General features: G+C 31.5%; 2 protein-coding genes across 3 annotated transcripts; one reads left to right on the plus strand and one right to left on the minus strand.

The window, feature by feature from the left end:
• The first annotated feature begins 4076 nt into the window (after positions 1-4076).
• Positions 4077-6386, plus strand: LOC108224388 (uncharacterized). The gene is made up of 2 exons (XM_064079987.1): positions 4077-5081; positions 5523-6386. The coding sequence occupies exons 1-2, from the start codon at positions 4510-4512 to the stop codon at positions 6211-6213; spliced, it is 1263 nt and encodes a 420-aa protein (XP_063936057.1). The 5' UTR covers positions 4077-4509; the 3' UTR covers positions 6214-6386.
• Positions 6387-7748: 1362 nt separating this feature from the next.
• Positions 7749-10786, minus strand: LOC108224996 (uncharacterized). Of its 2 annotated transcripts, none has more exons than XM_017399780.2 (2): positions 10677-10786; positions 7749-9739 (listed from the first exon to the last, which is right to left on the minus strand). In XM_017399780.2, exon 2 carries the CDS (start codon positions 9705-9707, stop codon positions 8292-8294), a length of 1416 nt encoding a protein of 471 aa, XP_017255269.1. In that variant the 5' UTR covers positions 9708-9739; positions 10677-10786; the 3' UTR covers positions 7749-8291. The 2 variants fall into 2 exon arrangements, with proteins under 2 accessions (XP_017255269.1, XP_017255268.1); XM_017399779.2 differs by having other exon boundaries at positions 10540-10781.
• Between the last annotated feature and the right edge of the window lie 5350 nt (positions 10787-16136).

A 16136-nucleotide genomic window follows, 5' to 3' on the forward strand; every position in this document is an offset into this window, starting at 1 on the left:
GAGAAGAATTTGAGGCTAGTGTATTTTGAGAGACGGGCTGATCAGTTCAAGCATCTTAACAAGTGTTCGTGTTTAACTTTGTACTCAATAATTAACTCAAAAATTACATTCTAGCCCAATGAAAGAAAAACTATACAGACTTCTATGGAAATAAAAATTTAGTTGTAGTCTTCTCCCAAAAAAAAAATAGTTGGAGACACTACCGCTTAAAATTCTTTTTGGGTTATCATTTTTGAGCTTGGGCTTGGGCTTGGCTAGAGTTGGGCTCCGTAACCCTGTTTTCATGTAGTATTGAAGATTAAAAGAGAGAGGGTATATGTGAGAAAGTAGTTTAATGATAAAATTTATATATTCTCATGACCGGTTGAATAAGAAAAAATTTGAAGAGATTTAGCATCTTATTAATTAAGTATTATTCTTATAAATTGATTTATTGACATTTAATTTTTAACATGTCAATGTATTTAAAAAATTCAAAAATAGAATGAAAATGGATAAGTCCGAAAATATAAAAACATAAAACATGTTACACGTGTCATTATTTGTACAAGTGAATATAACAACAACCATAATAATATTTATATTTGACTACTCTCCAAAATAGTGATGGTAAGTGTCTTTTATAATTACTTTTTACATAGTACTGTCCAAAATGTTCATGTGTAAGATCAGTTCTCAAATGACCATTCAACACGAATTCATCATATGCATATGCAATGAAAAAAAAATATACACATGTAATGTTGACTCGTCATATTCACGCATGTGGAAAATGTGTATTATATATATGCATATTTTTGTATTTTTTTTTAAAACTACTTACAAACATGCGGGATGCGTATTTGAGCGGGTAAAACGGATATTTTTTCCGTAGATGGTCTCATTTTGGACACTTGATCCTTTGACTCCAGAAAAATAATTATTTTTGATATTTTCTCCACTAGCGAGTTACTAATTCTCATGCGTAGTAAAAATCTTTTTGTCTTTAATCATAACAGAAAATTTCAGTTGAAAGCGACTCGTCAAATTTAGCAAATAATCAAATTTAAAAAGTCTGGGTACGAATGTTGAAAAATATGCTGATCGGCTATGACCCTAAACTTGGATTTGAGATGGATTTCCTTTCCTTTTCTTTTTCTTTTTACACAAAATAGTTTTTTACAAACCCATGGAGTTAATCAATATTATATTTCTATATTTCTAGTCAGCTTGTTAAGTCATGAGAACTTATAAAAAAAAAAAAAGAAAACAAAATTAACAGGATTGTTATTATGTTTTTTTTGAACTTTCGTCCCCTCAGAGAGTCTAAGTTTTTTATCTGCAAAATAGATCTCAGGCCACACAGTAAATTATATTAGAGTATAGATAGCATGTCAAGTTAATTGTTCTTCCTGGATAAGGGATCACATTATATTCTTAACAGGCCTTTCGGCTTATAATTTGTTTTAAGTCCTTCGAGATTTTGGAATATCTCTTGAGCACTGTTTATATCCTTATTCCTTGTATCTAATCCGCAGTTCGTCCTATCTTGTGTTGAAACCACTCTAATTAATATTTGTATGAAAAATGTGGGAAGAACCTGTAAAAGTTCTCAAACTTATTGGAAAAATCAGTTGTCAATTTATTATTAATTCATATTGTATATATGCATGAACATGTACATAATATATTAAAATTTTAAATTTCATTATGATAATTATATATTCATATTTCAAATCAATTAATAAAAAATTCTTAATTAATAATCGTTCACACATGCACAGATTAAAATGTATTCAAAACTTGAAAATTTGAAGGTACGAAGCTATCCCTCTTATTAATTTAAGCTTATTTTCAACTGTTTGACACATATTTTAAAGTGCATGTAAAATATAGGTTCACGATTTTTTCTAAAAATTTTCTTTTATTATATAAATATATAGATATTAAAATTTTATTCGCAAGGAATACAAGATAGGTTTTGGTAATTAACAATACAATGTCATGTCGAATTTGATTGATTTCCAGCTGAGATTATTAAAAATATATAACTAAAATATCACAGGGGATACCGATTTACAACTTTAAGCATGTTCTTTTGATGATAAATTCGGAACAACGACAAATACATGAAGTCCATTTTTGCCGTTCATTTGACATCAACAGCGTGATGCTCCAGTTGGTTTTTATAGATAGGGCAGGACTCTGGAGTAATAAACAAGAAAAAAAGAGTCGATGATATCATTGGAAACATAGATAGGAGTAACAATGAGTAGTATACAGCTCTATCAAAAGAGACAACCAAGAATTTGATTACATACGCATATTAATAAATAGATAAATAAATAAAATAGACATGAGGTTACGGCAGGTATGAAAACAACTCATATTTCCTTGCAATATCATCACTTGGATCAACCCATATCCTGCCAACATTTTTTTGAGTCAGGATACAGAGTTTCCGCTATCCCAATGTTTCGAGTGGGGTAGGTACAAATTGGTTTTGTTAATTTATTTTTCAGAAATAAATCTGAAATTAATATGTTAAATATAGTTATTTGACTTATCTATATCTTTTTTTTATTTTAATATTTAATAGAGCTTAATATCTTTTATGAAATAAACTTTAGTTTTGTAAAAATAGACGAGCCAAACATGTTTTATTATTATATATTGACATTTATAGGTATCATCAAGCTTCTGCTAAAATATTCGGAATTTGATATTTATTTAAATTTATAGTCATATTCCAAATGAAAAGAATATTATCCATATTTAAATATAATATCCTTAATATACATATATATAAATTTATTTAATAATATTTGAATCTAAATAAAAAATTATAAATATATATATATGATATATATAATGTGATATATTATAATAAACTTTTGATAAACGTATTTGTTCATTTATGTTTTCTAGAAATATAAGTGTAAGCATTTTTAATATATTAACTTCTATACAAAATATACATTCTATGATTATATCTAACCTCTGGTTTTTTAAAATTAGTGATCAAATTATTTAACTGCAACTGAAAAATACATATGACGAATTTAGATACTAGTTTACATACTAAATATGTTTAAATTTATATAAACTAAAATCCATGTATAATAGGAAATCAACAAATATACTGTTTTTTTAAGTTTGTTTGTAATTTTATTATTTTTTAAAAATAATTACAAATATATTGTTCAATCTGGTGGAACTCAGTATTTATGTAAAGCTATATATTTCAACCTTAGGCCAACTATAATTATTTAAAACGAAGTTTCAGGAGTGTCAATAACACTTTTGAACGACTGATGTCGATTCTTTTCTAAGAACTTATTTTAACAACTCGACTGATTATATAATTAATTATGTCGTTTGATCTCTGCGGTCTTCATAAATCGAAGAGCAGAACAATGCAAAGATATATATTTTAAACCAATTTACTTACAATGAAGTTTTGGAAGTGCTAAACCTTTTGGCGATTGCTTTGCCGATTCTTTTCAAGATATCTATTCCGACGATTTTGTATAATTAGTGATATTATTGCATCTTTGTTGTCATCATCAATCGAAGAACAAAAGCAATCAGCGATGGATATACAATAAATTGATATAGGATTGATTTTATAATATTTGTACTGACATTGCACGGGCACTTATTTGCCGATGTTTGCAAATACTCGCAACTTATTATGCAATTAAATTAATTTTTGACAATTTTTTTTGAAATTGCATTTGTGTTGGATATATGATTACTACCAGTTTGTATATATGACTACAGATGCAATTACCGTATTTTTACAAAAAAATATTTAGGAAAAGTGATTATTTTGCATTTCTATTTGAAAGATAATATTTTTACAATTTTTCTAAAGATTTACGGTATTTGTAAAATACTTTGTAGAATTAGATATTTAAAAAGAAAACTCTATATAAAATATATTTTTACATTTCATTTTAGATCTTCATGAAACCCTCGATGTATATACAAAAAATCATAATAATATTCAAAATATATACTCACCAAATAATATTCTCCTAGAATTAGGTTCAAGAAATGTGTTAAAAAAACTCAACATAATCATGCAACAAACGAAAAAGGAGAAAGAAACAAGATTTTAAAGAGAAAGAGAAGTGGACAAGACTTGTATGTATAGTTGGTGAAGACCTACAAGAATCCAAAACCAATAAGTAGATTACAAATATTACCAAGTCGCTTACAGCTGTCTCCTTGCCATCTCCAGCTAATCAAAAACATTCCTTTTACTTTCTTGAATCTATACATACATATACATACATACAACATTGTATCTCTATCTATCTATCTATACTTACAACTAACTGTTTGACAGAGATGCCAAATTGCTGGCAATCTTTTAGTGTGTGTACGTGCACACAGCTCATCTCCCTCCAGCCTGTCTCTCTTCTTTAACCTTCTCTTCTCTCCTCTAATATATATATTTATAACATTTTGTTGTTGTTACTATTTCTTCAAGTTTGAATCTTTTCTGTGTGCAAAAGGGCTGCAATGGATCCCTGTCCTTTTGTGAGGATTGTGGTGAAGAATCTTGCTCTGAAGTTTGGAGTCTTGAAATCAGATACTTTTTGCTATTGCAAGATCAAGTTGAGGGATTTTGCTACACAGACCTCCAAGATTTGTGTTGTTCTGCAAGAAAACCAGCAGATTGATGACCAGATTCATGCTTCTTTCAACTTGAAAAAGTCAGACTTTGAGAAATTGATGGAGAAATCAGGGGTTTCCAAGAGACCCTTTTGTGTTAAGGTTGAGATTTTTGCTGGGAAAGGTGAAATTTCATGTGGGTTTGGAGGGGGGAAGAAGATAGGGAGTGTTTCTTTGGATTTGAAGAGTGTGGAGAACAGGGTTTGTGTGATTCAGAATGGGTGGGTAGAGATTGGGAATGGGGTCAAGTTGAATTTGAATGTGAGGATTGAGCCTGACCCCAGATTTGTGTTTCAGTTTGATGGTGAGCCTGAGTGCAGTCCTCAGGTTTTTCAGGTCAATGGGAATGTTAGGCAAGCTGTTTTTACTTGTGAATTTGGTTTCAGAAATTCGGGCGGTGAGCGCAATTTGAGAACAAGGTTAGTTCTTTGCATTCTTGAATTTGGTATTATTGTTTGATTAATTATACATGTCTCTGTGAAGTTTTTGCATTTTTGTTTGAATTTTAGATTGCTACTGACTTCATAAGTATGTTTGCTAAGATAGGATAGTTTGGGGACTGATTGTTAAATTGAAGATCCGGTTAGTTTTTGTTGATTACAGTAATTGTTGTTGAGCTTAATAGTAGAAGTTGTGTTGCTAATTTAGTACAAGTAAGAATTTTAAGAGATCTCTAGAAAGTTGACATATAGAAATTAGAATGCAGCTGTTTATTGAAACAGATCGTTTTGGTGATCAAGGATTCTTGTATATTGGTAGAAATAGGAAGAGAATCATCTGTAATTAGTTTTGTTTTGAATATTATTAGGAATGCAATTTGGATTGTTGTCTAATCTGAATATTATCTTATTGTTCAACAGATCTATAGAATCAGAATCCAACAAGTCGAGAAGCTGTTTAACATCACTGCGCAGTGATAAAGAAATACACCCAAAAGAGCGAAAAGGATGGTCAATTACAATCCATGACCTATCAGGATCACCTGTCGCTTGTGCATCAATGGTGACACCATTTGTCCCTTCCAGTGGAACTAACCGTGTCTGCCGTTCAAATCCAGGCGCCTGGCTCATTCTTACGCCTGGCCAGGCAACCTGGAAGCCATGGGGCCGTCTTGAGGCATGGCTCGAAAAGGGTGACCATCTCGGTTACAAGTTTGAGCACTTTCCTGATGGCGGTATTGATGCCATCACTCTCACCAATTCCAAGCTGAGTACAAAAAACGGTGGGAAATTCATAATTGACAACAGTACCGGTCCCTCTCCAATGAGCACTCCAAGCAGCAGCTTTGATTCCGGGTCCATATCCAGTTCAGATGTCGGGTCAGGGTCATGGGCACACTTATTATATCGAGGGTTTGTGATGTCATCAACCGTAATGGGTGGTGGAAAGTGCAGCAAGCCAGAAGTGGAGATCAGTACACACCATGTATCGTGCACGGAAGATGCAGCTGCTTTTGTTGCTTTAGCAGCTGCAATGGATCTAAGCATGGACGCGTGCAGATCGTTCTCAAGTAAACTACGAAAGGAGTTAAGGCAACCGGGTCACGAGTAATCGACTTCCTCATTCTTGTTTTGATCATAGTTAGGCATTCTAGTCCAGATTTTCTTGATTTGTTAATTAAGTAGCATAAGTTTTTGGCTTGCTAAAATTTTCTTCGCAGAGTGTACAGTCATTTGACAAGAAGGATTTTGTTCTGAGTGAAATCTACATTTTCATTCATCTGAGTTTGTATATAGTACAGCATTGTCTAAAGTTAAAAATTACTAGTGGTTTCTTGAGAAGGATGATCTGTGTTTTGGAATCCTATGACAGTCCAGTGTATTGAAAGTGATGTAGTTGGTTTTGTAGGTTGGAACACCCTGGATACCAGGTGCCTGAGATCCAGCTACTATACTTATTATTCACAACTCACAGGTCACAAGTCATTAAACAAGTACAATAACTTACATGTTGAACACTTTATTTTAAACATTGGCATGGATATGGATGCCTGTGTATAAATTTTAAAACCACTGGCTGAGCGTGGGAGGGGGCCCTTATTTTATGTATCTTTCAGTTATTCTCCAGGTGGGTCTCAATGTCTCGTACTCTTCTTCATAGTTGTGATCCATAGAAAATTACAATTTGACAGCAGGAATTATGTGGAGAGTTGACATAATTATTTGTTTTTGTCAATTGAGGATAACGTTATGTTTAATCACATCACTGAACAAAGTTTTATCACTTGACAATTGGTTGAAATTGAAATGTTATTATTTTCCTAGATATGACTAATAACAGAAATTTAAATATTATTGCTAAAAATGTCCCTGTTGGAATGAATAGTTGCCCTGTTGTAATTAAACCAGAGGGAGAGAAGAGTGTTGGTATTATTTTATTATTTTTATGTATATGTATTTGAGTTTTGAAGTTGTATTTAAGTCCGAGGTTCACTTTTCTGACAAATACATGTTATAACATACCGAATCGAGATTTAATGCAGCACAGTTCGATGAATCGAGATTTAATGCAACACAGTTCGATATCTTAAGACCCTTCTCAGGGGACCTAGAGCCGTTAAGGGAATTTTAGGGATACTAGTCTAACTAACCAGATTATTCTTGTATATTATTAATTTACTTAATTCTTTGGAAATATTGATTATAAATATAATTGTTCTTGTAAATAAGTACCCATATAAGTTACTAAAGGTTGTGACGAGTATCAGGTTCCCACCAGAGCTGCTCTTAAAAAGACAGCACTGATGATTAACATATTCATATATCCCATTTATAAGCCTCATTTGATCTTGCCTCAAATATACAAACTTTTATGTTCTCAATTAATTTGCAGACGCAAAAGAGTCAAAGACTACTACTATTACAATAGGCTTGCATATAATTCAGTAGTTACGTAAAAGTTTAACATATTTCATAAAATACTACTCCCTCCGTCCCTATTTATCTGTCCACTTTGGAAGTAAGAATTTGTCCCTATTTATCTGTCCATTTATACTTTCAAAACTAATTTAATGATAGTTTTTCAAATATATCTCCATAATTTCAATTTTCAAGGCTTGACTTATTTAAAACTTGGTTGAATTCATGTTTTCAAGACATAAAGTAGGGGTATTCCACCATTTTCAAGATATTAATTACAGGTATTTAATGAAAAAGTTCATACAATCAATTATTCCTTGGTATGTGTTTTTTTCTCTAAAATGGACAGATAAAAAGGGACGGAGGGAGTACATGATTGCAGAAGATGATCAAAAGGCTATTTAAGTGTCCACAAATGCAAACTTCAAACTTCAGTTCTTATCACCAAGTGGATGCAAATTAATGTTCTATTTCTGACTGAAAGCTGTCACAACTCACAAGGAGTGTAATGGAAGCCCATACAGAGTTTACTCGCTTCCACCGTCTCCCCATTGGACATTTGCACCAGAAACAGAATAGAGGAACATCTATAATTTAAGATAGTTCATTATATTTTATATGAACGTAACCTATTGTTAGAACAGTAGTCATCAATACACAAAGACAATTTATGTGGTAACTTTAAAATCCCATTTTGTGCAGTAAAGCTAATAGAAAAACTACATCTTACACATCTTTAAAGCACCTAAAAAGACATGACGACGAGGTCTATCATTCATCTGCAGCCACCTCACTGTTGCTTGCCTCCGTTCTAAGATCTGGTGATGTCACAGAATCTAGTTGAGGCAGCGTGTCCTCCGTGACAACAGAATCGACCGTTCCATTTTTGATTATACCCGCATTCTCAGTGTTCGAGGACTCTGACCCTTCAGTGTTACCATCGGCCTCAGCACTCAATCCTAACGTTTCAGTCAGATGTGCACCTCTGTTTTTCTCTATTATGATAATCTCAGATGCATCTTTTGTGTCAGCAGATGCATTGGATGGCGCTGTATGCTCTAATGCAATTTGATCGTTGGAGATATCTGAGAATGTGCCTAGATTAGATTCAACATATCCGGTCAAAATAGTATCAGTTGTGTTGGAATCCTCAGTTGTGTTGGAATCCAATCGACTGTTAACCATAGCTATGCTAGAATTGTTGGCATGTTCTTCCGAGACAGTTTGGATGTTGGAGCCAGCAGCAGAACCCTTAACATTATCAGTGTCATTCCGAGCATGACTTGAATCTATTGTGCTGATCTCTGTTCCATTAGGCAAATCACGCAATTCTATACCAACCTCTGTAGTATCATTGCTTAATTTTAATTTATCAGTGGACTCCGCTGTTACCTCAAAATTGCTTCCCTTAGATGTGGAGTTTAAAACTTCAGAACCCTTCTCTGAATTGACCATTGATGAAGTCCTATTTCCAGAAGTTTCATCGTCGCGCACCTTTGAATTAGTAAAGTTTTGACCAATAATGCCTTTAATTTCGTTTCCAAGAGTACTCGTCTGGTTTTGTGTGAAACCAGATTCAATTTCAGAACTGGAGGTTTGGCCTTCATTTGTCACAGCACTGGAAGCATCATCAGCCTTGTATTGTTCTTCACGTGCTTTGTGAGTATTCTTAGTATCTCGATCATGATCAAGGTTATCTTCAGAACCCTCAGCTTCAACTTTACTGATTCTGTCTGTATCTACTTTTCCATTTTTCTTTTCATTTACCCTTTCTAGCTCCTTCTCTTCATCAATTATAACCTTATCACGATCAAGCTCAGCATCAGATTTTTGTTGATCGTGCTCATCTAATTCGCCATCTCCTCCTTTAACTTTATCCTCTTTCTCTTTTGCCATGATGTCTACTTCTATATCTTCGTCTGCTTCTTCATCAAGCTTCTCATTCTTCTTACTTGGTTCCTTCACTTGAGGATGTGGATCTTTTCTTCCTAGTTTCAAGATTTCATCATCTGTCTGTAGATGTTGCGAGTTCCTTGCATCGTTGTCATCAAAAACCTTCTTGTCATACGAGTGCCTGACCTGGTAAATCAACCAAAAGCAAACAGCAAACAACAAAAAGATTTGCAGTGCATGCTTCACCTTGAAGCCTTTATTCCTCTGGTTTCTACTTGAAGATTGCCTGTACATTTTTGAACGATCCCTCAATCAACAGATCAGTGCTGCACGAGACATGCAAGAAGAGTTAAATCGAAGTCCCAATAAGTACAAATTTCAGTGACTAAAATGTATATTGTTCAAATCATCCCTATAGATTTTACAGATGGAAAAACCTGTACATATATCACGCTCATATCGTTTGATAAGTTAATTAGGGAAACATGAGCAATAGTGAGTTATTCGAGTAGAACTCCAATCTTAATTAAACCCCTTAACCACATAAAATTTAAGCTATGCTGAAGTTTATACATAAGTAAGATAAAAAGGCTCTAACAGAGGGCACAGCCATCAACAGTTTAATTATAGCGTAGAAAAGAACACATTGAATCAAACTTGATACAGATAATACGTTGGTACAGGTGTACAAAGGCTCCCACAATAACAGAGCACGGGGAAAGTCCTAAAGCAGCCTTACCCTAAAATCAAATAAGGGTTCTAATCCGTGACCTAAGGGATCACAAGACATAAAGAAAGACTCCAACATAATCTCTCTCTCTCTCTCTCCCCCTCTCTCCCACAGACACACACAAATCTCTCCCCCCTCTCCCTCCCTCCCCCCCCCCCTCTCTCTCTCTCTCGCCCTCTCTCTCACAGACACAAAGTTGGAATCTTTCCCCAACCTATAGAAACGTCACCCCATGGAAACTAAGAAGCAAGAAAGCAAAGGGGCAGATGGATACTCTAAATAAACATCCAAGAACCAACCATACCACTTGTAGAAGAATTAATACTAGTAAACAATGCACAAGAAAAATAATGATCAAGAAACTTAAAAGAATCAAACAAGGAAAAGAAAACATACCGAGAGAGAGAGAATGGGAGGGAGAGAGACGGGGGTTGTACTAATACACAGCAGAATTAAAAGTTACTATACGAATATAGAGTAAGATAGAGATAGATAGATACAGCAGTCAAAGGGAGTAGTTTAGTTGGGTGGACCTGTTGCGACGTATCTCGCCTGACACCCGAAAAGAGCTGAGCAGAGAGAGAGATTCGTGCCTCGGAAATCGCGACACGTTTAATGCTAGTGCTCTCTACGAATAACGAATGTATCCTCACGTTTAAATTTAACTACTCCCTCCGTCCCACTCATTTCTATACAGTTTCCTTTTTGGGACGTCCCATCATTTCTATACATTCCAAATATAGTAACTTTTTATAATATAAAACACTACTACACCCACTATATTCTTCCACTATCTCTATTCTATAATAATATAAACACTATTACACCCACTATTTTCCCCCACTATCTCAAATCTATCATTAAATATAAATGGGTCCCACCACTTTACTCACTTTTCATCTCAATTTACTCACTTTTTACATTTTTTCTTGGTCTCCGTGTCCAAACCAAACGTATATAATCTACGGGGACGGAGGGAGTAGCATTTTACCGTGCTACGCACCGAATGGTTATTTTTATAAAATAAAAATAAGTTTGTATACTTACAAATTCAAGTACATATTGTTTTATCATTTATATAATTTTATTACATAATATAGGTATAAATTTTTAAGAAAAATAATATTATTTCTTAAATACTCTGCTCAACACCCTCATATTATATGAAATGAAATAATCATATTTTCTTTTCAATCAAATATTATATAAGGATCGACTATCGTTTAGAGATCATGGAATGCGAATGCAATCCCTGCTCCCGGTTTCGGATCCAAAATCTGAATTATCTCAATTTCATACTGAATCCTGAATTTGCACCAATGTTGATCTAAACTAATTTGTTTTTATAATATGAGATATTGAAAACTAATATGAGAATAAAAAATGTACATATAAAATTATATTATCGTCAACAATTATGTAATATTTATGTATGAATTTTTCTATAGTATATATGAGGATTGGGGAGGCAGTTAGTAAACAGGAAAGGGAGCTGGGCGAGTAATTTGAGGGCCATAAATTTTTTCAATTTTCCGTATTAAATAAAGTAATAAAGTAATGTCAGATTAAGGTCGATCGGGTCGGGTGGATGCATCCCCTGATATCAGTCATTATTATTATAATATATAATTTAATTAATTTGTACGCAAAAATTCATTTATATCCGCATGATTAGTTTTCGTTGCCATAGTTTAGAAAATTTGTATGCACTTAACTTATTTACGAAGTAATATAAATTATTAAATTCAATGGAGCATGCCTTAAAGGTATAAATTTGTAACAAAATCACTCATGTAAATAAGATTTTATGAATTTAAGAAGATAAATATATTTTATTTTTATATCTATTTTAATCACAAACATAATGAAAATTTTGTCCTAATAAATTGTAAAGTCATTGTGAGATTTCTATATTGGTCGTTCTGTATGTTAACTTGTGTTTATTTTATATTATTTTTCTCATTATAATTATAAATTTACACTTATAAAAACGATGTTTATATTAGAGGGTGAATATCCAATATAACTCATTTTCTGCGCATATTGTCCATAATGATCACCCACACTAAAATGGACCAAAATAACCACAAAGAGTCGCATTCTCTGAATGCGAATACTGAGTGCGGATCTAGTTATTGCGCATGCTTTGGCTGATTTTGTGCATGAGCATCAATCGTGTGTGAGGATTAGACTAAATTTTGAATCTGCTTGCAAGTTACGCATATATAGTATGCGTGACCAACAAACACGCATAGTCAGAATGCGTGTCATTTTTTTTGTTCGCTTTTGAAAACACATATATGATCATACATACATCATCACGGAGTCCAAAGCTATTTTGGATATGAAGAAATATGCATGGGTTGTCTTTATTTGGATCAGAATTACCCCGTAGTGGTTAAATCACTTGATTCATATACGCGCATCCTTTGAATGCGCCACTGATTGGTTAAAAGAGGCATCAAAAAGGCATCAAACTTATTTTGGGCATGCATTACATAAATATTAGTTATTTAGGGCATTTTCACTATATTAGATGAGTATGAATTTAATTTTATAAAATATGAAATATTTAATTTTATATCATATAATACTCAAAAGACCATGTATATCATGTAATACATGTTAATATTTTAACCACCGCAATAAATTAGAAATATTGTTTAGTCATATAAAAATTTATGGGTGGACTCATATAAAATTATTTTAACCACCGCAACAAATTATAAATATTTTATATTTAATTTTATATTATATAATACTCAAAAAACCATGTATGTCACGTAATACATGTTAATATTTTAACCACCGCAACAAATTAGAAATATTGTTTAGTCATATGAAAATTTATGGGTGGACTTGTATAAAATTATTTTAATTTTAACAATATTGTAATATTTATGTATAAATTTTTTATAATATATATATGAGAACTGGGGAGCCAGTTAGTGAATGGGGACGCGAGCGGGCAAGTAATTTCAAGGTCATAATGTTTTTTAATTTCCTCTATTGAATAAAGTAATGTTGGGTTAAGGTCAATCGGATCGGGTGGAACATGCCTAATATCAGTCGTTATTATTATATTATATAATTTAATTGATTTATACGCATATTCATTTAATTTGCATAATTGTCATTATAGCCATATTTCTGATAATTTGTATGCACTTAACATATTTATGAAATAATAAAAATTATTAAATTCAATCGAGTATACCGTAAAAGTGTATATTTTGTAAAAATTCACTTATGTCAATAAATTTTATGGATTTAATAAAAAATTTGTCTTAGTAAATTATAAAATCACTGTGAGGTTTATGAAAACTGGTCATTCTGGATGCTAACTTGTATTTATCCTATATTATAATACATGAGTCTACCCAGGTATGCAGTTAACCAATCACATTATAATTATATATTTATAATTATAAAAACGATGTTTATATTGGCTAAGTGTGAATTTAATTTTCTAAAATAGTAAATATATAATTTTATATATCATATAATACTCGAAAGACCATGCACGTCATGTAACATGTTAATATTTTATCCACCGCAACATAAGGAAACTGTATTTCTTTGCCATCGAGTAAATAAAAAGCTCGTTCTAATCTGTAGGGTGTGGAGACTCGTATAATTTTAAAAAAGATTTATCAAATTGATCTAAACATATAATTATTGATTATTCATATAAAAAAATTTTAAGGATGGACTCTGATTTGTTCTAAAATTATCTAAAGTTAACGAATGAATATCATTGGCCTAAAATAAGGAATGATATATTGGTACTAAATTAATTCCTCTTTTTTTTATTGGTTAACATCCTAAATAATTTATTTTTTCATAAATTGAATTGAATTGAATTAAATTACTTAAAGTAAATCTCAAATTCTATTATTATCTAATTAGATTATTTTTAATTAGATAATGAAAAGGAGTCTAATTAGTTTAGTTATAATCAGATAATGAAAAGGAGCTGATTAATTATATTGTATAATAAAAAATTGTATTGACTAACTCATGATTAACTTGTATGTGGTTAATATTTTGGATAAAATTTAATAGAAGAAAAGTTGGATGATGAATAATATTACTGCTAAAATAATTCTTTTTTTCTGATTGGTTAACTGCATAAGGTGGTTGAAAGAAAGTTGAAGAATTAATATGATTGGTCTAAAATTTAGGAATGGCATATGATCAGTCCTAAAATAATTCTTCTTTTTAATTGGTTAACTGCATTTGAGGATGGACTCTGATTTGTTTTAAAATTATCTAAAGTTAACGGATAAATATTATTGGCCTAAAATAAGGAATGATATATTGGTACTAAATTAATTCCTCTTTTTTTATTGGTTAACATCCTAAAATAATTTATTTTTTCATAAATTGAATTGAATTAAATTAAATTACTTAAAGTAAATCTCAAATTCTATTATTATCTAATTAGATTATTTTTAATTAGATAATGAAAAGGAGTCTAATTAGTTGAGTTATAATCAGATAATGAAAAGGAGTTGATTAATTATATTGTATGATAAATAATATTAGTGCTAAAATAATTCTTTTTTTCTGATTGGTTAACTGCATAAGGTGGTTGAAAGAAAGTTGAAGAATGAATATGATTGGTCTAAAATTTAGGAATGACTTCTGATTGGTCCTAAAATAATTCCTATTTTCTGATTGGTTAAGTGCATACAGTGGTAGAAGGAAAGTTGGAGAATCAATATGATTGGTCTAAAATTTAGGAATGACTTCTGATTGGTCCTAAAATAATTCCTCTTTTCTGATTGGTTAACTGCATACCTGGGTAGACTCAGGTATTATAATATGGGATGTTTAATGTACTAGTATTTCACTTTTTTTTATATATATAAATCTCCAAATATCTTTATCGGAGGAATAGTCTCAGATATTATTTTTTATTCAAAATTATTATACAGCATTCATCTATGTTTTATTTTTTAACAGTGCTAACCTCTTAAAGCGAACGTTATTTCACGTACTATTTAACGTTTCATACTGAAATATTATATTATATTATGTTTTATAAGTATTTTCAAATCTAAATGTCAGTGTTTTCTTTCGAAAATCCAAAAACTGAACTATCCGAAATTAATAAATAATATTTTGAATCATTTATACAAATTATGATATTTTGAGTATATTATGTGTAAAAATTGTGGTATATGGATTGAGGTGTTTTCTCTGTAAATTTGTTATAGTCTTTATGATATTAATTTAAAATTCATTTTTTATATTCGAATTCTTATATTAAATTTAAAATCATATATACATACATGTATTATTTGAGCAAAATTAAAGTAGACGAGCATCATAAGAGCAACCCCAAGAAACTCCTGTGTGAGCTCTTAAAGTTAAAATTTGAGGAGAATGTAGTAAAATTCTACTCGAACAAACTCCTGATGCTTCTTCAAATATTTAAGAGTCCTCTCATCCTCTTCATACTTAAGACTCTCACTCCTCTCCCTATTTCATTTTTTATTAATATACATGTACTTTTAACCTTGCACCAACTCTCCTTTTCTTTAATAAAAAACTTTAAGTACACTTAATAATAAAAAACAACTTAAGAAGGATGAATAAATATATTATTGGAGATGATGAGTGATTTTTGTATCTTATGTCGTTAAGAGGCAATTAATTATATTATTTTTGGCAAAAATTTTAGGAGTTTATTGGAATTGCTCTAAGCTAACTCTTAGCTAAATATAGACTGAAGTCACTGAACGAGTGGCAAAAAGCAAAAACTCATGCCAAGTTCATTTATAAACCCTTAGAACAACTCCAACAAACTGCTTATTCAAGCTCTTTACCTATGTTTTGAGGAGGATTGTCCAAAACAAAACTCCAAGAGCATCCTAACTCTTCCTCATATATTTAAGAGCTCTCCGATGCTCCTCAATTTTAAGAGTCTTTCTTCTCTCTTTACTTCATTTTTTAATAAATTTATTTGCTTCTTCCTAGTTTCTTTG

This window comes from Daucus carota, chromosome 6 (genome assembly GCF_001625215.2).
Source record: "Daucus carota subsp. sativus chromosome 6, DH1 v3.0, whole genome shotgun sequence".
Lineage (NCBI taxonomy): Eukaryota > Viridiplantae > Streptophyta > Magnoliopsida > Apiales > Apiaceae > Daucus > Daucus carota.

What these genes read in the sequence shown, in the direction of transcription:
- LOC108224388 (XM_064079987.1), top strand. Translation starts at nt 4,510, where the DNA reads ATGGATCCCTGTCCTTTTGTGAGGATTGTGGTGAAGAATCTTGCTCTG. An exon ending in GAGCGCAATTTGAGAACAAG is followed by an intron (nt 5,082 to 5,522) that starts GTTAGTTCTTTG and finishes ATTGTTCAACAG; the next exon opens with ATCTATAGAATCAGAATCCA.
- LOC108224996 (XM_017399780.2), bottom strand. Translation starts at nt 9,707, where the DNA reads ATGTACAGGCAATCTTCAAGTAGAAACCAGAGGAATAAAGGCTTCAAG.